Here is a 25,804-nt window from a genome sequence, read left to right as displayed (position 1 = left end):
GTGCATCAGATACCCTCAGAAAGTGTGATTTGCTCTGATTTCTGGTTAATTCCTTCGGCTAATTACTGTGCATTCTTTTGTTTTATCTTTATTGAGTCACAGTAGTAGTTTGAACACACCGTATTATATCATTCTGAGGATCATTATCGAGTACTCACTAGAACCAGGATGGTGCTCTGAGGCCCACAGAGAGAAAATAATAATTATTACTAGTTTTAATTATAGTCTGGAATTCCAGCAAGTCGGGAGTTCCCGTATAAGCTTCAAAATACTTAATTTGGTTGTGCACAAAACAATGTTTTTCAAAGCCCTTCTTACCTCTAAACCAGTTAGCCGTGATGGGAGCTCTGGGTGAACATTGGGAAGAGATTCCCGCCCCCCCCCCCCCACAAGGATGTACACAGCCGTAGCCTCCTCTGAGATTGCTGCTGATATTGTAGTTCATAACTAGGGCTCTCCCAAATTCACGGCCATGAAAAACGTGTCACAGACCATGACGTCTGGTCTTCCCCTTTGAAATATGGTCTTTTGTGTGCTTTTACCCTATACTATACCGATTTCAGGGCCGAGACCAGTGTTTCTCAAATTGGGGGGTTCTGACCCAAAAGGGAGTGCAGGGAGGTCACAAGGTTATTTTAGGGGGGGTACGGTATTGCCACCCTCACTTCTGCACTGCCTTCAGAGCTGGGTGGCTGGAGAGTGGGGGTTCTGCTGACTGAGGGCCCAGCTCTGCCGTCAGCAGCGCAGAAGTAAGGGTGGCAATACCATACCAGGCCATCCTTACTTCTGCGCTGCTGCTGGTGGCGGTTCTGCCTTCAGAGCTGGGATCCTGGCCAGAAGCCGCCGCTCTCCAGCTGCCCAGCTCTGAAGGCAGTCTTGCTGCGGCAGGGCTCCCTTTGCAGTATAACCGTACCCTGAGAGATTCATTTTAGCAAAGGACTGTGGGTACATAATATGACTTTGTTTTAATTTGCAGACATTGGGGTCTATATGCAGTAATTCATATTAGCATAACAGGAAGTTTCAGGTGCACACAGAGATGAGAAACCACAATGGGCCCCTATAGCACTTAGCTACCTTCCTTCCCCCTCACCCCCGCCTCCTATCCCCTCAGCAAAATACCCACATGTCCTAGGGGCCACACAGGATAAGTGGAGGGAGGATCTAGGCTGTGGAGAAAAGGTATTCTTGCTGTTAAGGCACTGGACTATGATTCAGGAGACATGAGTTCAGTTCCTGGCTGTGCTACGGACATCCTGGGTGGGTCACTTAGTCTCCCTGTGACTCAGTTTTCCATCTGTAAAGTGGGGATAATAGGACAGCTCTACCTCACCAGGTGGGTGTGAAGTACAGTTTGTTAGTTGCTCGAAGCAATGGGCCCCCTCTGTGTATCTAAATTGATAGCATTCTGCTTAGTGTGGCTATTCCCCCTAGGTAAAGGCAATACTGTTCCATGTTTTGCTATTCTGCCAGGCCTGGTAGGGGCGGGGCTACAGGTTAGCTCAGAGAGGAATAGTCATCCTTCTACTCAGCTCCCTGGAATCTCTGGCCTGAGTTCCCTTTCAGAGCTCTGCTGTCTTCTTGGCTAGCTGGCCCAGAGGAGTTAGGAATGTGCAGACACTGTCTTCACTACCTGTTGTTCACAGGAGTGGTCTTGGGGACTTCAGTGGGACTAGTGCGATGAGTCACATGTTCCAGTCTGGCCTATAGTGCTTTACATCTTAAATGCTGTGTATGTTGTACATACTAACTAATTCAAATCAGTGCCCTAACGGCGAAAGGCTCTCGGTGTCTCATCACCATCCCCAAGCTATGCAGGCATCCCGAATATCTGTATTTTAAAATAGGAAAAGCATATGAATAAGCATGTTTACATTAAACCAAACTGTAAGTAGAAAGTTGCTATAAAAATACTTTATTCATGGTAGATCTTGCATTTTTTCCTTGCTTGTTTTAAAAGACTTCAGTATTTCAGATTTTGGTGGTTATTTACAGCCATGAAAATCCTTTAGAAAATAAACAAGGAAGGGTTGATAAATGGTGAAAATCCATCATTTATTTACTTCTTGGAGACCTGGGTTTAAATGGGCACCGGGTTTAGCTGCTGCCATGAATGAAGTTGTTAAATGTGGGGCAGATGCCACTCATAGACATAGCTGTAGCTGTGGGGTGTGTTTGTATGTGTGTGTTTTTAAAGCCATAGCCTTCTAAAGGGTCAAAGGTGAACGAGAGGCTTCAAAAGGCTTTCTGCAGAAGACCGAGAAGAGCAGAATGCCCCTTGGAATGCGCTGGGAGAGCAAAGACTTAGAAAGGATGGTGAGGGGCACTATAGAAACCCCAGACAAAGGCACTCTTATCCCAGAATAAGGGTATCTACAAGGAGTTATTCCAGAAGATCTATGCCACTTCAGATTTACATCCTACCTTAATCTGGCATAGTTGTCAGGTGGAGACGTGCCCTAAAACAGGTGGGTGAGCTCCCTTCAGGGCTGGTCTGAGGTTGCCAGTTGTTGTGGAAGGTGAGGCTGAGCCATGGCTAGCCGCTCTCCTTTTGAGATGTGTAGCCCCACTGGTGATGCTATGACCTCATACCTTGTGTGTAAGGAGCACGCTTAGATTCTGGCTCTTCTCAGGGCAGAGAGTTCCTTGCACCTTCTTCCTTAGCCCCCGTTGCAAATTCATGCTGATTCACTCAGTCTGAAGTTTCTGCAAAGTTGGTATTCAAATCTCAATCAAAATGTTTTGCCAGAACCTAGTGTAGCAGGCTGAAGGCTGATAATGCATTTAGAAATGTACCGGCACAGAATGTAACAACCATGAGAGGGAGACACTTTTAAAAGACACTTTTGGATGAATAAATTATCCTTTCATTCTCTGGAAAGTTTCCAGACAATTTCAGTTTTGCTGTAGTGATCCCTAAAGGTTAGAACTTCACTTGCGAGGGAGTCCCCAGATGACCAACAGGCAGCTTGACTCCAGAACTGAGGTCTCTGTGGTCAGCATAAGCAGAATAAACACAATTCATCCCCGTTCTTTAATGTCCCTTTCCGTGCAGCAAAGGCATGATGGAGAATCTGGAGTTCTAACCGGGAAAGCTGCCGGTGCTGTAAACAAAAGATCAGCTCCATATTACAGGATCCAGCAGACTCAGTTAGTAGACTAGTGAACTGTTGTTCTCTTTGCTCAAGGGACCCCCGATGGACTGAAAAGCCTATAGACCAAACAAATGTATTCTGTTTTGAGTCTTTTTTTTTTTTTTTAAAGGCATCTTTTTTGCCAATGTTTTGACACAGTAGCCAAAGTTAATAAAATTTTTGGGCGAGTGGCCAGTGCTTGTTTTACTGAACAGCTGCAGAAACTGGGAATATCAGTGAACCTGAGGCTTTTTGAATGAAACAGTCATGGTGCCAGATACAAAGAGAGCTGGCAAAAAAAAAAAAAAAAAAAGCAGCAAGCATCTTCAGTGCTGAAGAGGCCACTTTTAACTCTCTTCCCAAAGAACAACCTCGTCCCCTGTTTCTTTTTAAAACTCTTTAGCTGTGAATGGGAATAATCAGTGTTCTAATTTGAAGATTTGACTTGGCTAGCTCAGCTAGTAGCTGATTGGCTATTGCTTGAAGATAGTTTTGGGCAAAAGGGATCTAGAGTATAGAAGGAGTGGAATTCCATTTCATTGAACTTGGGTGTAATGAAACTCCATTTGGAATGAAATAAAAGGAAAAGGCCCAGGTAGTTTCAATGCATTGTGTTGTGCAGAGTGCAAAGTGATTAAGGCATTGGGTTGTGACTCAGAGACCTGGGGTCAGTTCCTAGCTCTGCAACAGACTCCTTGTGTGACCTTGGGCAAGTCCCAATCTCTCTGCCTTGTTTTCCTATCTGGAAAATGAAGCAGCCTCACAGGGGTCAGGAAGGTATTTTATTCCTGTCTCTGAGGAGCTGAGATACCACAGTAATGGTGCATAGGGTAAGAAAGTTCCAGTTATACCAAATCTCCATTTATACTGAAGAGCTTTGAACGGAAAAAATAGCATCGGTATGGGTCTAATTCTGTTCTCATTAGACTGAATTGGCAAAATTCCAGTTGACTTAAATGGCAGCAAAATCGAGGTCTCTGGTTTGAAATATATTTTGTCAAAATAACTTCCATGTATAGCTGCCTGAGAGTCAAATCCTGTCCACTTTCACTTGTGAGTGTCTTTGCCTTGACTTAAGTGGGAGGAAGACTAGCAGCATTTAATCCTCTGGTTGGTATCTGTTTAGACCTTCATACCACACTCATCACTGTGGTGTCTGCACCGTTCTACGTAGACTTTCAATTAGGAAAGGCCTGTTTTTGTTTGTTTGCAAAGAAAACTCTCTCTCATTGCCTGAAACCTTTTCATGCTGCCTGCTTGTTTTAGTCTTGTGTGTAATGTGGCACAAGCCGCGTTTTGTTGTATGCACAGGAAAGAAGGCAGTCTGTAAGGGAAATGCTTAAATTAATAAATTGCAGATTTTTGGTACATGGGATATTTGTTCCAACAGTGGGTTTTACAGTACCCAAATTTTCAGTTTCAATTAACTTAATTGTATTCAATAGGCTGGATGAAAAGATCTTAAGTAGTATGTGAGTCAGGCTTTCAGAATGTGTTCTGCAGGAGGCTGCTCCTGCCTACTCAGCTGATACACAGGATTTCTGATCCTTGGAAACAAATGCACAGATATACAAAGTATGTGCTATGTCTTGCTCCCTTTCTGGGTTTTTTTTTTCTTGTATGTCATATAAATGGCACGGCATTTGCAGATATTCTCTCTTTTTTTTTCTTCTGCCTCCTTTTCCCCCAGCTCCAACATGCAGATCCCCATGCACACACACACTGTCTTCCCTAATAAAAAGAGCTGCCATAATAAAAAAGAGGCTTTATTAAACTAGTGTAATAACACCATTTGCTTGAGAATTTAAACATTTCATTTTAATAATAAAAATCAAATTGACATTATTGCCCCCTGAATGTGTTGTATTCAAATCAGACTAAATGCCGTCACTTCATGCCTAAGCAGACATCTCTTGAGATGTCTGTATTTATAGCATTAGTTAAATGAGTGTTAAGAATCAGACTTGTATCAGGACTACAGGTAGTGAATCTGGGAATCAAGTTTTAAAAAAATGAGGAGCTGATGGGATGTATTCCACGGCTCTGGTAGGTCAGGGGCCAACTGTGCTCTCAGTTATATTGGTATAAATCCAGATTAACTCCTTTGCAGCAATGGATTCAGTTCATTTGAATTTACAACTGTGTGAGATCAGAATTTGTCCCATTGGAAGTTACAAGGATTGTTCAAGTGGCAGGGCATACATGTAACATTGCATTTTCTCAGCTATGAATGGATGAACCTTAGTGCTGCTTGGTTTGCAGAAGCGCTCAAAACTTCCATTGACTATCCCAACTTCTTCGATCTGCAAAATTGAACTGGAAGAATTGCCAGGGTACAGAGATGTCAAAAAAAGGAAAATAATGAAAATGGCCTTAGGTCCTCAGAATCCTGATAATCCATAAGGAACATCTTCAGTACACACTATTGCACAGATATTTTTGTCATTTGTTGGATGCTTGTAGGCTAAGAATTGTCTTTTCAAAACCATTCAAAGTATCCCATTCATATAACACCCTTGTTAATGGTCTGTTCGGCACAGCTGCCAATAATATAAGTAAAAAGAAAAGGAGTACTTGTGGCACCTTAGAGACTAACCAATTTATTAGAGCATAAGCTTTCGTGAGCTACAGCTCACTTCCTCAGATGCATATCGTGGAAACTGCAGCAGGCTTTATATATACACAGAGAATATGAAACAATACCTATTTCCACCCCACTGTCCTGCTGGTAATAGCTTATCTAAAGTGATCATCAGGTGGGCCATTTCCAGCACAAATCCAGGTTTTCTCACCCTCCACCCCCCCACACAAATTCACTCTCCTGCTGGTGATAGCCCATCCAAAGTGACAACTCTTTACACAATGTGCATGACAATCAAGTTGGGCTATTTCCCCTGGGCGCCCCATCATCTCAGGCATTGGCACCCTGACAGCAGGATTGTCTGGCTATGTAGACTCCCTCCTCAGGCCCTACGCTACCAGCACTCCCAGCTACCTTCGAGACACCACTGACTTCCTGAGGAAACTTCAATCCATCGGTGATCTTCCTGATAACACCATCCTGGCCACTATGGATGTAGAAGCTCTCTACACCAACATTCCACACAAAGATGGACTACAAGCCGTCAAGAACACTATCCCCGATACTGTCACGGCTAACCTGGTGGCTGAACTTTGTGACTTTGTCCTTACCCATAACTACTTCACATTTGGGGACAATGTATACCTTCAGATCAGCGGCACTGCTATGGGTACCCGAATGGCCCCACAGTATGCCAACATTTTTATGGCTGATTTAGAACAACACTTCCTCAGCTCTCGTCCCCTAAAGCCCCTACTCTACTTGCACTATATTGATGACATCTTCATCATCTGGACCCATGGAAAAGAAGCCCTTGAGGAATTCCACCATGATTTCAACAATTTCCATCCCACCACCAACCTCAGCCTGGTCCAGTCCACACAAGAGATCCACTTCCTGGACACTACAGTGCTAATAAACAATGGTCACATAAACACCACCCTATACCGGAAACCTACTGACCGCTATTCCTACCTGCATGCCTCCAGCTTTCACCCTGACCACACCACACGATCCATCGTCTACAGCCAAGCTCTGCGATACAACCGCATTTGCTCCAACCCCTCAGACAGAGACAAACACCTACAAGATCTCTGTCAAGCTTTCTTACAACTACAATACCCACCTGCAGAAGTAAAGAAACAGATTGATAGAGCCAGAAGAGTTCCCAGAAGTTACCTACTACAGGACAGGCCTAACAAAGAAAATAACAGAACGCCACTAGCCGTCACCTTCAGCCCCCAACTAAAACCCCTCCAACGCATTATTAAGGATCTACAACCTATCCTAAAGGATGACCCAACACTCTCACAAATCTTGGGAGACAGGCCAGTCCTTGCCTACAGACAGCCCCGCAACCTGAAGCAAATACTCACCAACAACCACATACCACACAACAGAACCACTAACCCAGGAACTTATCCTTGCAACAAAGCCCGTTGCCAATTGTGCCCACATATCTATTCAGGGGACACCATCACAGGGCCTAATAACATCAGCCACACTATCAGAGGCTCGTTCACCTGCACATCCACCAATGTGATATATGCCATCATGTGCCAGCAATGCCCCTCTGCCATGTACATTGGTCAAACTGGACAGTCTCTACGTAAAAGAATAAATGGACACAAATCAGATGTCAAGAATTATAACATTCATAAACCAGTCGGAGAACACTTCAATCTCTCTGGTCACGCGATCACAGACATGAAGGTCGCTATCTTAAAACAAAAAAACTTCAAATCCAGACTCCAGCGAGAAACTGCTGAATTGGAATTCATTTGCAAATTGGATACTATTAATTTAGACTTAAATAGAGACTTGGAGTGGCTAAGTCATTATGCAAGGTAGCCTGTTTCCTCTTGTTTTTTCCTCCCCCCCTCCCCCCCCAGATGTTCTGGTTTAACTTGGATTTCAACTTGAAGAGTGGTCAGTTTGGATGAGCTATTACCAGCAGGAGAGTGAGTTTGTGTGTGTATGGGGGTGGGGGGGATGTGAGAAAACCTGGATTTGTGCAGGAAATAGCCCAACTTGATTGTCATGCACATTGTGTAAAGAGTTGTCACTTTGGATGGGCTATCACCAGCAGGAGAGTGAATTTGTATGGGGGGGTGGAGGGTGAGAAAACCTGGATTTGTGCTGGAAATGGCCCACCTGATGATCACTTTAGATAAGCTATTACCAGCAGGACAGTGGGGTGGGAATAGGTATTGTTTCATATTCTCTGTGTATATATAAAGCCTGCTGCAGTTTCCACGATATGCATCTGAGGAAGTGAGCTGTAGCTCACGAAAGCTTATGCTCTAATAAATTGGTTAGTCTCTAAGGTGCCACAAGTACTCCTTTTCTTTTTGCGAATACAGACTAACACGGCTGTTACTCTGAAACCTAATAATATAAGTGTTGCCGTTGGAGAAATGTCATGGCAAAGACTTGTCTTGACAGGAAGTATACAGAATGTGAAATTCCTTTATAAGCCTGAGGGCTGATAAAAGTGAGAGGTTACAGAAGGACAGTGCACCTTGCAACATTCCTTTTCTATCTTTTGATTGCAGGTAGTAATGGTTTATATCTAAAATTGGTCATTTTAGTACGGTAAAATTAGATTTCGCTGCTGGATACTGTGGGGTATAGTTTCAGTATCACCCACTAGGGATGAGTTCAGAGTTCTCATTCATAAAAAGGGGGGTGGCGTGTCTCAGCACCTGCCCTCCTGCAGGAAAAGACTGCTCGCCCCCCAGGCGGGGCGCTGTCACCGTCGCTAATCCCTGAGAGCCAGAGGCTGAATTTGAAGGAGCACCAAAGCTTCTGGTGCTCATCTGAATCTTATCCAGACCTGCTGGGAAGTGGAGCTGGCTTTCTCATGGTTCTGATTGGGCTTGAAATGCCACGACAGCAAGTCTTTCAGGGTACGTCTACACAGCAACTAGCCGCCCTCGGCTGGCCCCTTGCCAGCCGACTTGGGCTTGCGGGGCTCTGGCTGCCGGGGGGTTTCCCTGCTGTATAGACTTCCTGGCTCAGGCTGGAGTCCAAGCTCTGGGACCCTCCCATCCTGTCGGGTTGTAGAGCCCAAGCCTGGGAGTCTACATGGCAATGAAACAGCCCCACAGCCCGAGCCTCACAAGTGCGAGTCAGCTGGCACTGGCCAGCCGCAGGTTTTTCTTTGGGGGTAGACATACCCTCAGTTGTTTCAGCACTTTCCATGCTGCTCTTGTCCAAAGCCAGGAAGGGCAGAGGTGCACAAAAAAGAAAAAGCAGTGTGAAAAAATTATCCAGACTTTTAAAACCCTGTCTCAGAAAGACAGGCTTGGGATTTGTTCACGTTTTGCCCACGCTATTCAACTCCACACAGGCTGTGGCGCAAAAAGGAGAGGCTGTGGTTGTCCTGAGCCTTGTTTGAACCTTTTAGCATTAGACTATTCTTTTTGCTCCTGTGGCCCTATGCATTGATTTGGCCCACACGGCAATTTAATTTCCACCTTCAACACAAACTGCTTCTGAAATGCTTTGCTTAAAAAAACGAGGTGTGGGTTGTTGTTTTTTTAAGCCAGGGACAATAGAATCATTCTTTCCATTGAGTCCTTTATCAGTTCCAGGTCCTGATCCAAAGTCCATTGGGAAGACTGCAAAAAGATTCCTGTTTACTTCAGCGTTGGATTAAGTCCATAGGTTGCCTGGCAATTAAAGGTTACAGTCAGCCTCTATTGACTGAGCCAGGCAAACCTAAATCACCACCCTTTCCAGTACCACCCTGGTTCACATGGGTCCAATCCCCTGAGGTGTGGAGCACCCATAGCTCTGGTTGCCTCCACTGTGGACATCCTCTCTTAGGAGGTGCACAGCACTTTGCCAATTGCTTGTCCACAGTTGATTACAGGACTTCCTTCTGAGGTTCCGGTTGTTCAGAGTGGAGATTCTGTCGGTAGCAAAACCAAAATAAAATAAGATCACAAACAAGGCTCCATAGGACTTGTGCAAAATATTAACTGTCTCGTTTTTTGAAGCCAGTAGTAAAGTTTTGTGAACTAATTCTCAACTAGCATAAGACACTGACAAAATTATTCTAGACTTAAATACCTGCAAAGTTTTATATTTTGATTGGAAATATGCTGCTTTTTCTACCTCTGTGTTTGTTTTCTGTAGTCAGTTATTGGCACAGTGTGTAATAAAAAAATAAAATACAGTGCCTGGCATAAGCCCCAAATGTAAGCTAAGCTGTACACATGTATGATACCTGGTCTCCGAGAATGTGTACAATGTTGTTTAGAAGCAGGGCCTAAATTTACTGTTACATCTGTTTTAATCACTCATCACTTGAGATGGTTTTAAACCAATAAGCATTATGGTGGAAAAAGAAGCACAATTCCTGTCAAAATACTTTTTAAAAGTGGGTATCTTAAGGATTCTGTTTGATTGAAGAATATCCGTTTATTCATTTAAGTTCAATTTAGACTAGACAGGCCTCAGAGTGTCCCTTTAAGTTTGCATAGCTCGTTACTCTGCAAATTGCCAAATGTGTGTGTATTTTTTTTAATATGGGAAATGTATGTATGTTGGAATGAGCTAATTTAGCCATCGGAATTTTATAACAAATGTATGAATGCTGTGGGTTTCCCTCCTTAGCCCCCTCTAGCAGAAACATAATTTGCAGAAATGAAAACAGTCTTTGGCTAGCTTTAGGCTTTTCTCAAAAATAGAAACACTAGGGTTTGTCTGGCTGAGCTGCTTTCCTCACCACACACCTGGTGTATATCATTTTAAAAAATAAATTATGCCTCATTAAATTACAATTAAGTGAAATCACGATCATTTGTTTTTCTGGAAGGAAGATGTTTTGCATACTGAAAGCCTAATTTTTTGCAGGTGACAAAGAGGCTGAACAGATTATTTAGTATCACTTTATTTTTTATAATGTTGCTTGCTGGTTACTTTGTGTATACTCTAATAGCTCAGAATTATATTAATGTAAATGTTATTGCTCTCAAGATATTTTATTGTATTGTCTTTTCTGTCACTTTGCGATCTATCTGGCATTGTTTACTGGTGCACTGCATCACAGGGTTCCCTTCAGTCTTAGAAGGAAATGGGATTTTTCCCTCTGAGTTAGTCATTTCTCATTATCTGTCCTACTATTAACATAGCTCATAAGGCTACCAAACATCCACCCTCATCTTTCGAGGCGGACTGAGCCTCAGTATAACATTTGTACAGCCAAATTTCCCACATGCACAAATGTGATTGGGAATCGGTGTACATAGAGAGCTCAACTCCTCAAAGTTGGAGCTGTGTCAGATGGTGTGCAGTTACCTCGATTGCTTGCACGAGTCTAGAAATATGCATTCCAAAGTTTAGGCACCGGCAGAGCCACTTGTACATGCAACTACCTGATTAAGTATGGAGTCAGTGACTGCACTTGTAAGAAATTGCTGGTGCACTTTTGTGTATGTGTCTGATCTCCATTTTTTACAATTAGACCATAAATTCAGACATGCTGGAGTGAGGGAGAGGGAGTAGGAAGGAGGAAGCAGTGCAAGCTGTCTTAGAGCTGTGGTTTTCAACCAGGGGTCCGGGGCCCCTTGAGAGCTTTCAGGGGGTCCGCCAAGCGGGGCTGGCATTAGAACTTTCTGGGGCCCAGGGTAGAAAGCCAAACCCCACCACAGGGGCCTGAAGCTGAAGCCTGAGCAACTTAGTTTCATGGGGCCTCCTGTGGCATGGGGCAGTTGCCCTGCTTGCTACCCCCTAATGCTGGTCCTGGCTTTTATATGCAGAAAACCAGTTTGTTATGATACACATGTTGTGTGGGGTTTTTATAGCATGTTGGTAGGGGTGGGGGCGCAGGAAGAAAAAGGTCAAGAACCTCTGTCTTAGAGTACATTCCTGTTGCTCACAAGTTTCTTTTTCAAATCAGCCTGGTGCTAGGGAGGAGAAGAAAGGGGAGCATAAGGAAAAATCACCAAATCACGCAATATTTTGGAAGCTGAGGTGGTTTTTTTGTTTTTGTTTTTGTTTTTAATTTGTTTCTGGTATATCCCCAAAACAGCCAGAGAATCAAGAGTTAGGAAACTCGTAAAATTGGTTATTAATTTTTTTATCCAATTTGGAGGGTTTTCCATTTACTCTAAAGGAAAACTGGAGGAACTGGATAGATCTACCTTGGAATGGCAAAGGGCTAAGGTCAAACCTCACAGTTTAGACCTCTAGGACATCCATCCCTCTTTCAGCAAAAACAACGAGGAGTCCTTGTGGCACCTTAGAGACTAACAAATTTATTTGGGCATAAGCTTTCGTGGGTTAAAACCCACTTCATCAGATGCATGGAGTGAAAAATACTGTAAACCAAATATATATTATATCTTGCCTCTTTCAGTTAATCTCTCCATGGGCTTGTTAGTCTGGAAAACTTGAAAAGCATTTTGAAATGTCCCCAAACTGTACTGTCTCTAATACATTTTTACAGCTATACCAACTACACGATACATGGTACTGTCAATGATTTCGGTGGGTAACCGAAGTAAGAGCCGTTACCATTACACTAAAGGGTCTTTGAATTTTCCGATAGTGTGGATCTCATCTCAACAGGCCGGTTGCCTCACTGACCATCTTCTACTTCTCATCGCACGGCCCCAATCCTCTCCCATTTGCAATGCCATTGCACTTCTGTAGCAGCTACCACAGTGGCTTACATACTAAAGTAATATTAGGAAAATGTATTTTTAGCTTCTTTTAAGGAGAGACATTGACCAGTCAGCTCTTGGGGACCACCAGTGGTCTGTGGACAACAGTTTTGTGGCTTCTTCCATAACAGATCATGGTTCAAACATACCTCTTCTGTGTATGTTCTGGCAGTGTGTGAGCAGATGTAAGCAGACATGGGGTGTTTTTTTCTAGACTGTTGGTTTTGTCAATAAGTGTAGTGAATAAGGCCAATAAACACTGGAAAATATTGGCTTTTGGTCACTGGTCAACTGTCTTGGAAATGTCCAACAAGGGTATTGGGGTCTATTTGATGTGAGGGGAGAAAATAAGCCAAGAGTAAATACTTCAGGTTTTCTAGTATGTGGCTGCATGACAAGAGCACTGCAGTAAGATTGACTAACTGTAATGTGATTTCACTGGGCCGTGACTGTAAAGTAACGGTGAGATATATTTTTGACAACGGTTTCCACACAGTTGTTTTTCTGAGGTACCCCAGTTTCCCCCAGTATTTGGTTGGTAAATATTGACCCTTTAACGGTGAAGGCTTTAGGTAAGCTTCATTAGTTATGTAATGGAATTCCCAGCAGAAAGCTTTTTCTCTCGGCAGTATTTCTGGGAGTAATACTTCAGTTTGATAGATTGCTAGGTGGGCAGGGTGTATGAATGTTATGGGACAGAGCAGCCTTTTTAATACTTTGAAATCTCCAACTCTGAGCCTCTTGACTGGCATGCCCAGTACTGAATTATACCTCTTCTCCCTGTGAGTCTAATCCTTCTCTGCTTCTTGCTTGTATGTGAATAAATTTAAACAAAGATGTTGAAGGAAGTTACCATAGTATTACCTTGTGGAAGTGAAACACATATCAATAAGCTGGTGGCAGATATAGTATGGCCTTGTGAGGACAATGGTACATCCTGTACGATCTAATAAATTGCCTTTTGTCTTAGGCCCTGATCCTGCAAAGCACTTAGGTTTGTGCATAGTGACATTGATTTCAAGGTAGTGCCTACAGTTATACATGGGCTTAAGTGCTCTTGTTGATTTTAGGGCCTTATTAAATAACACTTTAATGTCCCTAAATCCTCCTGAATTGAGGGCCTTCTGCTATACTGGCTACCTGCTGGCATGAAAGTGTTCGTAAACACTGAAGGAATGTTATTCATTAATTAATATTGGCATTGCGAGGTCCATGATTTAAATGATGCAGCAAATAAATGATGCAGCAAATAAAGTAACCAGTCCCTGGAGATAGGTTCATATTTGCTGCATTCTCTCCTCTGAGAAAAAATTGTCCAGACTGAAGTGAATGGACTGTAACATCAAAACCCAGCCAAATGCTGTTTTTTTTTGTTTTTTTTTTGTTTTTAAAATAAACCTCCTGTGCTGTTTAAATGTCGGAACTAAATTTACCAAACTTGGCAGATTTGTAAAGATGAACAGGACTGCCAAGTGTTCCCAGCTTCAAGCAGGGAGAGGGAGAGATCTAACCGTTCCTAAAATATTTTCAGGAGGCACCTGGTAGTAATTGCAGTTTTGCCATTCTGCTCAGGCATCTACCTTTCTATCCAGCATCTCTGTGCTCAGATTGTTGTTCGAGCGTTAGAATAGGACATTCCCAAAATAAACCACAGCCCCCAGAAGACAAACACTTTCCTACAAAGCGTCCCTTCTGGAGAACCCTTAAGAATCTGATGTAGGTTCTCAGCATTGCAACCCGCATGGTTACACCAAACAAATTAAAAAAAAAAAATCAACACATGACTTGGCTTTTTTTTTTTTAATTTTTTGAACCAGGGATTGCTGTCAGAGATCCTGCGTAAAGAAGAAGACCCTAGGACAGCTTCCCAATCCCTCCTGGTAAACTTGAGGGCAATGCAGAATTTCCTCAACCTGCCTGACACAGAGCGGGATCGTATATATCAGGACGAGAGAGAGAGGAGTATGAACCCCAATGTGAGCATGGTGTCTTCGGCAGCCAGCAGTCCAAGTTCTTCCAGAACCCCCCAGGTAAGGTGCAACCCCGCTTTAACTTTTTCTTTGGCTTGAGATCCTGCACATATCTTGGAGAGGGGGCTTCTCACTATGTTCCTGTCTGTTGTTCCCTGCACCTAGATGTGTCTTGGAAATTTCTTCTGTAGGGTTTGGAGTTGCTGTTAAGAGGTGTTTATTGGCTGTCAGCAAGGCACTGTAACAACTTTAGCTATGATCCATGTCATAAATATAAAGTGGTATTTCAGTACACAAGAGAGGATACATGTGCTGTGTATACAGAGTAATGGTGTATGTCCACTGTATGGCTACGACATGATGGATTATGGAAAGAGCCGTGTTTCTAACTTATGTCCTACATTGTTAGTGTCTATTACAGTGGGCAGGGCAGAGATAAGAGCTGGACCTGGGTTCATGTGTGATTTGCAGTGAATAAGAGTGTGTGGCTGACAGAGTACATGGCTCCCAATGAATGAGAATCGCATCGAAATAAGTTTGCTCAATAGTCTGCCTCATCAGAGTCCTTATTTTAGAGGTTTACTTTTGTAATTACTTACAAGTATGGAGATGTCAGGTGGGTGGGGTGTTGAAACAGAAGATCACTGCTTGCTATTTGCCACCAACTATTGTCTGATTGACATAGCTTCAGATTTCTGTACACTTTTATCGTTGCTGTGTTACCACCCACTTTCCTAACTCCCCATATACGATGCTCATCTGTCACTAGAAAAAGAGAATGTGGGCACACAGACTGCAGTGTATTTTCCCCTGCTCGCTGACTGAAAATAATCTCACAGACATTCAGGCTTCTGAAAAAGAGGTGTGTGCTTAGAAGGAGATTGTGATTACAGCAAATTACCTTTGTCATCACAACATTTGCATTGCTTTAATTTGAAATTCCTCACTGCAGAGCTAAGCCAGCTCAGTGCCAGCATTAAACTTGATTCAAAACTTTACTAGTGAATGGGCATGTCTCATCATCCTGCTTTAGTAACTGTAGTATTTTCAAGTCTGTAAAGCATTTAAGTTGTAGTTCTGTGTACATGTTATCTGTGCTTCTAATCTTATTACTGGGTACTTTTCATATCTGAGATCTGTAGCCTGGATGCCGCAACTCTCAGTCCTGTTATTGGCAGTAGCGTAGCACAGACTGATTAGTTATAAAGACATGATTTTGTTTCTGTAGAAACAATTGAGGTCGCTTAAATACATTCTGGCATTTTAATGCACTTTATACCTACACATTACATAAAGGAATTGTTAATTGCAGGTAATTTTCTAGCATACTCTACTCACACAAATTTGAAAATGAATTTTGTGTTGCAAACCCAGGTCATTGGCCTAACTAACTTTATCTTCCCAGTTTCCATCTCATGAAAATAAGGATTTGTCGAGACAACTGTTCTATTTGAAACTTTAAAACATCATAACCACATGTGTTTCTGAATTAATTATTATATTAAAGGATTTGCTCATTCACACAAATGTTCAAGTAGGATAAATTCCACAACTAGAGTTACATACGAGGCACTCTGGCTCCGGGCACTCTAGCTTTCAGTGTGGTTCAATGGATCACGGGAGTTGGAAAACCAGAGTTTGGATCATGTCTTTGCCCCCAACCTGCTGGCGAAGCCGCTTCATCTCTTTGCCTCCTTTCCCCCATCTGTAAAATGAGGATAATGGGTAACACCTTCCCATTTTAGAGCTCAGCATTGTTAGAAAATCTGATTACAAAAGTTTAAAGAGACAAGGCGGGGGAGAGAAGCTGTTGAGCTTGCACAGAGCTCTTCTTCAGGCCGAAGGCTCACTTTACTTTTTGACTTGAATGAGGCAGCAGGGTTTTGGGTTTTTTTTACATATTTGTTTTATTGATGAGCAACAGTGATAGATAGAGCTTTGTGCCCTCAGTGCTTGTCTTTTCCTGAGTACGCCGGGAGCAGCTCCTCACCCTGCAGTGGGCCAGCACAGCGTCTGGGCACCAGTGAAACCCTACTTCAGCACTCGCCAGTGGCATGGCTGTAGGCACCCCTGAAAACAAGGTTGCTGACCAGCCCGTAGGCAGCATGTTTTACTTTGCTTCCCATATACATCGTATTAGCCTGGGTGAGGCCAGTATCTTCTTGATCTCCTGTACAGTGATTCCTGCAAGTGCAGCCTCCCAGCGGAGATGTTCTAAATAAGAAGAAGAGGGGCCTTGGACATAGCAAAGGTAGCTAGATGGGAGAATTGTACTGTCCTTCTAGGAATTATGCTACAGTGCTAGAGAAGTTGATTTAATGGTATTTTGAAACATTGTTTCCATAGATACCAGTCTCCTGAGGCAGTAGTTCTGGGAATGATTTTTCAGTGTGGAGGGTTAAACGAGAGGGTATCATCAGCTACTATTAATATATAATAAGGGCAGTGTGGGGTTGATATAACAGGGAGGGGGAGTTAAGCACCCATCTGTAATTCTGCGCTGGTGATGAAATCCCCGCCGGGGGTGTTTCCTTGGTATGTTCCGGTGTTGTTCAGGACCAACGTGAGGAGCAAAGCACCAGATTAACTCAGCAAAAGGATCTGAGTGCTTTGAAAACAAATTCTGAGAGTTTAAAAGGTTGTTGCATATGTTTGGCCAGCTCTCTCCACTCTGTTTTACAAAAGAGGAAGGTATGCAGCAGTAACTGACCGGAATTAAGAGCTCTTACATTGTTGCTGCCCACTTACCCTCTTCCTTTGCTTATTATTTGCACTGAGAGATTCCAATAACGGCCAACTTTACGGTAGCATGAAGACCGTTTTCAAACCTGGGGGTTGAAAGTTAGGCACCTAATCCCCTCAAGATTTAAGGTGTCATCCAAAGAAGTCCATTGGAACTAGTGGGTGACTTTAGATCTTTGACTTAAGTGGGCTTTGGATGGGGCCATCAGTGAAGATTTCCATGGTGAGGAAAGGATTTGGGATGGGAAGAGCTAGGAGGAAGAGAAGAGAGGGAGTTCAGAACATTCTGATTGGCCCAGGTAATCTTTCTGTTAACATACAGACATTTGTGCAGTTGTATCCAGCTAAGAATTGACACTAGAAATGAGCCTGAACCAAAACCCTGTCATAACTACCCCAGACTCCAGGGAATTGCAGATATAAAGACAGGGACCAGCTGCAAAGGTTTACAAAGGGCCAAACCAAAATCTGGGAATGGAATACATACACTCAGAACTTCTGGGAAGGTTTGGATCTGGAATGTGCTGTGAGCTTTGCCACTTGGGCTCATTTATTTCTCAAGCTCTTTGCACCTCAGTTGCAAGCAGGCAGTTTTATACTTGTGACATTCATCTTTTCGTTAAGGGATCTTCCTCTCTGGTGCAGGGATTCCAGGGTGAGCTGTTTCAGAGTTAAAACCTAGTTTAGATCAGCTCGAATACCTCTGCTATTTAGCCTCTGGAAAATGAATGAAAGCTGGCATTCGGAGGAGCTGATGCTGCTGACACAGATTACAGAGCGTCCTACTGTAAAAGCACCAGTGGAAGGGCATGTCATCGCTCTTGATCTGTTACTCGTCAGTAAAGTCTTAGTGCTGCTGAGGAAGTTAAAATAAAAATCTTGCAGCAGCCTGGTGGATTGCATTGGTACAAATCTTTTAGGGTTAGCGCAGCCTGGGGAAGGGCTGGCATCCTCCATTATTGTCCTTCATTTGTCACAGAAGCGGATGGGAAATCATTCAATTAAAAGGAGTGCAGTAGAATACACAAAATCGCAATATGAGTTAAGGAGAATGAGGGCGGCACATCAAAGGCATGCCAAAGCCTGGCTTTATTAAATGATTTTTTTTTCATTTCCACTGATTTCCTAGGTGAAATTAGGTGACTGGCTGGCTAGCATAATGATGATCATGATGGGAAACCATACATACTCAAATGACATACGTATAGCTTTAATAAAGAATGAGGGAGACTTGAGGGAGTGCATTAAATTGAGTAATAATTTATTATTTAGAGACCTCTACCCATTTACTCATTTTTTCTGGGAGAATTGGCTCTTCCTCTAAGGTATGCCATTTTTAGAATAAAAAAAGAAAAAGGCATATCCCCATATATATGCTGCATTTGCAGGTTGGCAGAACAAACTTAGTTGTCTGCCTGCAGCTTAGAGCCCCAGCTACCTATCCCGTCTTTGAGCTGTTCAATAAACATGCTGTGGGAGAGAGAGAGAGGGTTGACAGGGCCCTGCACGTCCTATAGGAATGCATTGCAATTATTTCCAATCACAATTAACCTGATTAGAATAATGGACAGGAAGTGTCCCTCTGTAGCTAATGCAGTTTGGCATCAGCTGACTGAAATCCTTTGATAATTTCTGCACAGATGGCTGGGCTGAAAGCAGCACTTTTTTAATTATTATTTTCATGGTCTCTTGGTAGGCCAAAACCTCAACACCGACAACAGACCTCCCCATTAAGGTGGACGGCGCCAACGTCAACATCACAGCTGCCATTTATGACGAGATCCAACAGGAGATGAAAAGGGCCAAGGTGTCTCAGGCCCTGTTTGCCAAAGTGGCTGCCAATAAAAGTCAGGTGAGTGATTTTTTAAAAGAGCAAATTCTGGGGCTGGGATTAGACCCTTCTCCTTCTCCCTCCCACCAATAAAAATACATCTGTTCCTGCAATAATAATAATCTCTGGGGAACCTGTCATGTTTTGTCTTTTGCCTCCCTGCTGGTTTCCTTTTCCTTTTAAAACAGGTTGGAAAAGGGACCAGCTCACAATCCCATGTAGTTGGTACTGGTTTTGTACATATTGGGGCCCTCTCACTCAGATGCACACACCTCCCTCCCCACTGTGGTACGTAACCTAAAATTTCTGGTAGTGGAACAAGGACCCTCCAAAGCTCCTCCTCATTTGGGAGATAAATTCTTTATTTTTCTTAAATGCCTAACTGTGGGAAACCAATGGGAAATTGCATCTGAGGCAGATATTTCTTGTTTTATGTTCAGTATATACTGTGTACAGTATTGCCTTTTAAATAATTCACTATCTGTCCTTGCCATTGTACAAGGAGGGGTTGGGGGAGAAGGGCTAACACTTAGTTCACTTAGACTAGCTCTCACCTTGGATGCAAAAAATTCATACTGGGGAACTCAAAGTGGGGCTAAAATTCTTGTAGGAATCAATGAAATGGAAATTTTATCCAGCTGTTTACCAAAAAAACGCAAACAAACCCCAACCAGAATAGTTTTATGGAGACAGTGGGGGACAGAGTTTGGTATAGGGCGGACAGTGAGTGCGTTGGTGACTATTAAGAGGGATATGTTTAAGTCTGTGTGAAAGGGGCAGTTTTGTTATGAGATGGCATCAACCGCGGGGGGGCGGGGGGTGTTACCCATGTGCACACTCTCTACTCGTAAAATATATAAATATATTTTCCTTTCCTTCAGGCAATAAAACAATACTGTTCAAACTGAAGTAAAATAAATCTGATGAAAATGTTGAAAGGCATCTAAACAAGGCATTAAAAGCCATTGATACCATTCTAAGAGCCTTACTCATATATGTATTTATATCCTGGCATAGGCTGATTCCTTTCCCCTTTCTTCATTTTCTCTTTCCCTTCTTAATTGTTATTTCCCTTTGCTGTCTTATGTGGAGGTGCTTGGGTTACAGCTCACAACCCCCCAAAAAACCCAACACACACACAGGCACAATATGAAATACATAAAAGGAAAATACCATGGAACCCTTTTAAACTGTTAAATGCATAAAAATCTCATATACCACATGGCAAAATATAATGAGAACTGGAGCTGTTAAACGAATAAAGCTGTTAAAAGCATAATGCCACTTGGCACAACTACTGTGCATTTAACGGTTTTCCACTGTGTAATAAATGACATATGTGGTAAACGTGCAGTAAATATAAAACCTGCACAATTGATTTTGCAAACGTGCCCCTTATTATTTGATTCATGCAAATATCAAAGTTACACACACAGTCCGGACAGGCCAGTTTTTAATAAGGAGCTTTTAGCACAGACTGAAAACCAGTCTCTCTGAGGTTTGGCTCAAAATTGCCTGCAAACTTCCTGTCATTTTACCCAGAGGAATCTTGAAATAGAGGCACCGAACCACCCAAAAATAATTTGGGTGGCTCACCAGCATCAGTCTGTGCCAGTTCAAATGCTTAAAATGAGCAGCAACTGAGCCCTCCCCTGGCAGAACTGAACACCAGCCGTTCTCCTGAAATGAAAATAAGCCCATTCCTGTCCCACTTGAAAAAAGAAAAAAAGACGCAAAGTTTGAAAGTGTGAAGCAGAAGGTTAAAAGAGGACCCACGAATACTCTTGTCTGGAATGAACTAAATGTAAGGTTGTGTTGAACGTCCCCCACAGCAGCCAGTTCAGAAGGGATTCTGAGCTGATGTTTGTTTGGTTTCACAGCCCTGCCAAGGCAGCATTGCCCACTCCTTGTGGTGCTCCAGCATTCACCGTGCTGAGAGGTCCTAGCTACCATGACATGCTGCGGGAGTGTGGAACTGTCTTACACGGGGCACTGAGGAGTGCGGACGAATAAGTGATTGTCCCTGAAATAGAAAAGGAGTACTTGTGGCACCTTAGAGACTAACAAATTTATTTGAGCATAAGCTTTCGTGAGCTACAGCTCACTTCATCAGATGCATTCAGTGGAAAATACAGTGGGGAGATTTGTATACATAGAGAACATGAAACAATGGGTGTTATCATACACACTGTAAGGAGGGTGATCACTTAAGATGAGCTAATACCAACAGGAGAGCCGGGGAAGGGAGAAGAAAACCTTTTGTAGTGATAATCAAGGTGGGCCATTCCCAGCAGTTGACAAGAACGTCTGAGGACCAGTGGGGGGGGGAATAAACATGGGGAAATAGTTTCTTTGTGTAATGACTCATCTACTCCCAGTCTCTATTCAAGCCTAAGTTAATTGTACCCAGTTTGCAAATTAATTCCAATTCAGCAGTCTCTCGTTGGAGTCTGTTTTTGAAGTCTTTTTGTTGTAATATTGCGACTTTTAGGTCTGTAATCGAGTGACCGGAGAGACTGAAGTGTTCTCCGACTGGTTTATGAATGTTATACTTCTTAACATCTGATTTGTGTCCATTTATTCTTTTACGTAGAGACTGTCCAGTTTGACAGTGTACATGGCAGAGGGGCATTGCTGGCACATGATGGCATATATCACATGGGTAGATGTGCAGGTGAACGAGCCTCTGATAGTGTGGCTGATGTGATTAGGCCCTATGATGGTGTCCTGTGAATAGATATGTGGACACAGTTGGCAGTGGGCTTTGTTGCAAGGATAGGTTCCTGGGTTAGTGGTTCTGTTGTGTGGTATGTGGTTGCTGGTGAGTATTTGCTTCAGGTTGGGGGGCTGTCTGTAGGCAAGGACTGGCCTGTCTCCCAAGATCTGTGAGAGTGATGGGTCGTCTTAAAATAGAAATAGAAGTGTGCTGCACCTCCTCTTTTCCTGAAGACCCTTTACTGACCACACCCATAGACTAGCTGTGTGCTCCAGTAAGATTCCCCAGCTAATGTGATGTGGGGGTGACATTGAACACGAGTTGGCCTGAATTCGAGGGGCTAGGAAAAAAGGAAAGCAAATGATTGGTTCACTTGTGTGGGACATTCCCTTCCCTCCCCCATCACGCGCGCTGGGGCTCTCAGCAAATAACCTTACATTCATTCATTTAAGAACTAGCAATGGGTTTCACTCTGTGTAGCCTAACTCTGCTCTCCTTGAATGACTGTAAGCATTACCATTGATTTCCATGGGAGTAATGCCACTCACAGTGCTCTGGAAAATCCGTATATTTGCAGGGGGAATAATATTTGAAAGAGAAAAGAAAGAAAGAGAGAGAGAATATTAAAGGAGAGTCTGATTGCACTCTTCTCCAAGGTTCATTCCTTTGCTGTTCTCCCTAGGTTAGGCTTGCTTTGTAGTGTTGCATAAGCTTCCCCTGTTATTTTCCCTCTTCCCCAACTCTGACCACCGGGATCAGTCCAGTTTACTAGTAAGGCAGTTGCTCTTGTTCTTTCAACCGCAATACCTATGACTGTGAGATTTTCACAGTGTTAACTGACGGTGAGTATCAGACAAGGATGTTCTGACGTTTAAAAAAAAATCCTTAATGTTGAGCTGCCTCTCACACAGCCAGGAGCCAGCGGGACCCATTTCTTTTGCCCTCTTCCTGGAGAAAGAGTTGGTACCCAATGAAAGTGGCTGCTTTACTTTGGATTATCCACTGGTGGAATGAATTGGCCTCTAATTTAATGCCCATCCATCTCTGTTCTTAAATCCCGTTGCAGGTTAGGTTTAGCAGCTAGAGAAGTGAGGGTTTTGGGTTCTTAGGAGAACACAGATTGTGGTGTTTGGAAATCAGGGTAAATGAAAGGTGCGGGGCTTCAAAAAGGGAAAGGTGCAAAGACAATATGGTGATAGCCTTCTTTAAGGAATTTAACCCCTGTAATGATCTCAGTTCTGAGATCATTAATCTCAGACTTTCTACTTAACAACCATTTATGTTCATTATGTGTATATTTTTATCTAAAGTTTGATCCTTTGCAGTTTAAATACAGGCATTTATGGCCTGATTTTCTGATGTACGAGAGGCCAATACCTGCTTTCACTCACACCTGTATAAATCAGGAGAAACGCAACTGAGCATCTCTGACTTACACAAGTGTAGCTAAGAGCAGAATCAGGCCCAATATGTTTCTATGCTTACACAGTTTTAAAAACATTAATAAAACCCAGGAAAATTAAGTACAAAAAACTAGGCTAGTGATGTTGAGATGAAATGCAAGGAAACTACTGCAGGCCATGGAGCGTTTCTCAGTGTTTCCCAAAGCAGAGCCCTCTTTTCTGTACTGGAAACTCCTGCCATCTAGCTGGGATTTATTTGGGCCCCCCTTCCCATTTAGCAATATGGCCAGGGCAGGTTTGAGTCCCAGATTGAGAACCCATGCAATAGGGCAAACACAGGTATGTCTACACTGGAGCTGGAGGTGTCATATCCAGCTTGGGTAGACATACCTGAGCTAGCATGCTAAAAATAGCAGTGTAGCCATGGTCACACCTGAGTACGATCCCATCTGAAACCCAACGTGCGTACTTGGGACAGCTAGCCCGTCCTGCTGCCCGTGCAGCCTGTCTATTCTGCTATTGTTAGCATGCTAGCTCCATCAAAGGTATCATGTATATGTCTACCTGAGAAGGAAGTTACATCTTCAGCGGCAGTGTAGACATAGCTTACTGTGCTGCAGTCCTCCTCTGAGAAAGGATCAAAGATTCCATAAGACCTAGGAATAAAGAGGTTGAGTTAAGGACACGGGGGTGTGGTTAACTCCAAAAACTCCTTGCTTTTATCATTTTCTCTCTCCTCTTCAACTCTATGAGGCTATATTTAGTATGGTAAGGTGATTCTCATTTAAATAATTATAGATATATTTTGTACCCCTCCACAATCCTATAAGTGAGCATCTAATTAGCTGTTAATGAACATGCACAACAGGTCACATATATCCTACAGTGTAATGCACTGGAAGGGTATGTCCGAACTCAGATGTTCATTTTGTGTGTGTGTGTGTATATATATATATATCACTGTAGTTCCAGAGAACCTTTATGGTGCTTATGAATCTCAGTGTGTGATGCACACCCATTTGATTCATAGTTTGGTATTATTATTCTTTTACAGTACCATAAGGTCATATGGCAAACATAAAAAGATAAGCCCCTGAGCCAGTGATCTTAAATTCTCTGTGTACCTTTACGGATGGTCTACACTAAAGCTGTAAGTCGACCTAAGTTACACTAACTCAGTTACTGTAACCTAGATTGACTTACTGCTGTGTCGATAGGAGACGCTCTCAGAGGGGTGGTGTACAGACATCAACAGGAGAGCGCTTTTCCATCGACTTAGCGGGTCTTCACCAGACCTGCTAAATTGACGCTGCTGCGTCAATTGCAGCAGTGCCAATTTAGCTGTAAGTATAGACAAGCCCTTAGACACCAGTGTCTTCTCTACAATCTTCTCTACAATCTGTTTAGACACTTATATGTCCATTACGCATAGTTACTGAGTACCTCACAGACATAATGAATTTATCCTCACAACAACTCCATGAGGTAGGGAAATATTATCCCAATTTTACAACTGAGGTGCACAGATTAACTGATTTGCCCAAAGTCACACAAAAAATCTCTGGTAAAGCTGGGAACCCAAGTCACAAGAGTTCCAATCCATTGTCTTAACCACTGACTAGTCTTACTCTCCTACAGGAGATATCCTCAGTGTTGTGCTCTTTTGAACTCTGGGAACCTAAATACACAAAATCTTTCAATGTCCCTTTTATTCAGGAATATAGTACCAGGAACTGCAAAAAACTTCATTTCTATTAATCTAGGAATATGCCAGGATTTGAAGTTACTATGTAAAGCCAATGATTTAGTGTTTAGTCTGAAATTTTGGAAGAGGAAAAAATATTGATCAGTTTTCGTTAGTAAATTCAAGGTATAAAATTATTAACCTTGAACTGGAACAAAATGCACTGTGTAAAGCTTTTAAGGTTCAGGTGACCTCCTCCTCAAGAATTCATTGAAGCCCGTGACAGAACTCTCCATTCTAGTTAGTCTTTTATCCATTTCAGCTTTCTTGATTAGGTTATCTCGAATCATTAGGGGTTTATTTATTTTAATAGACACTTATTGGATTCATGGAAAGAGAGTTTGGCGACTAAGGAACAAGAGCTGAATATTATCTGGCTCATTTCGCACTGCGGAAGAGTCCCAGCCAAGTGAAGAGAAGAATGCTTTCTGCGCTTCTGAAAGTTTGGTCCAGGGAATTCATGCGATTCCGTTTAGAAAGTGATATTTCTGTGGCTAATGGCGTAACATTAAAAAAAAAAAATCTTTCAAGACATACATCAAATGTTGCTTTTTTTTTTTTTGTCACATATGTTGACATTTTCTGCACTGATGATGTGGGTGAGGAAATGGCCTTTTACATTTATTTTGAGAGGAATCTTGAATCACTCTCACTAAAAACTCTTCATTTGCCTACTCATACATTCACAGGAATCCCTGGAAAATGTCAGTGTAGAAAATTCTCAAATTATTTTTTTTTTAAAACTGAACACCAGGAAGCACAGAATCAGTTTAATTACATGCCTGCAATAAGGCCTGATCAGTGCTGAAAGCATGTCAGTATCCTGTGCATGCATCTATGCTGTGTCTAAATAAGTTAGGCTGGGCAGCCGGCTGCCTGTTTCTATTGTGGACATCCATAGACATACTTCTAGGAACGTAGCCACTGGCTTCAAGACCAATATGTCTAAGTCTGGACTTTTCACCTAAGCTTTCTTAGCTCTTATATTGACTACAAGTGGGGCTCTGCC

General features: G+C 42.7%; 1 protein-coding gene across 3 annotated transcripts in view; it reads left to right on the top strand.

Annotated features, from left to right (window-relative positions):
- SATB2 (SATB homeobox 2) overlaps nt 1-25,804 on the top strand; it is a 166,527-nt gene that overhangs the window by 103,629 nt on the left and 37,094 nt on the right. For 2 of the 3 annotated variants that reach the window (XM_073306320.1, XM_073306319.1), the window contains exons 8-9: nt 14,207-14,419; nt 18,798-18,953. In XM_073306320.1, the coding sequence (XP_073162421.1) occupies nt 14,207-14,419; nt 18,798-18,953 (369 nt within the window). The remainder of the gene's footprint in view (nt 1-14,206; nt 14,420-18,797; nt 18,954-25,804) is intronic. The other variant, XM_073306321.1, reaches the window with a different exon arrangement.

This window comes from Lepidochelys kempii, chromosome 11 (genome assembly GCF_965140265.1).
Source record: "Lepidochelys kempii isolate rLepKem1 chromosome 11, rLepKem1.hap2, whole genome shotgun sequence".
NCBI classification, from domain to species: Eukaryota; Metazoa; Chordata; order Testudines; family Cheloniidae; genus Lepidochelys; species Lepidochelys kempii.
This window is presented reverse-complemented; position numbering and strand designations above follow the sequence as displayed.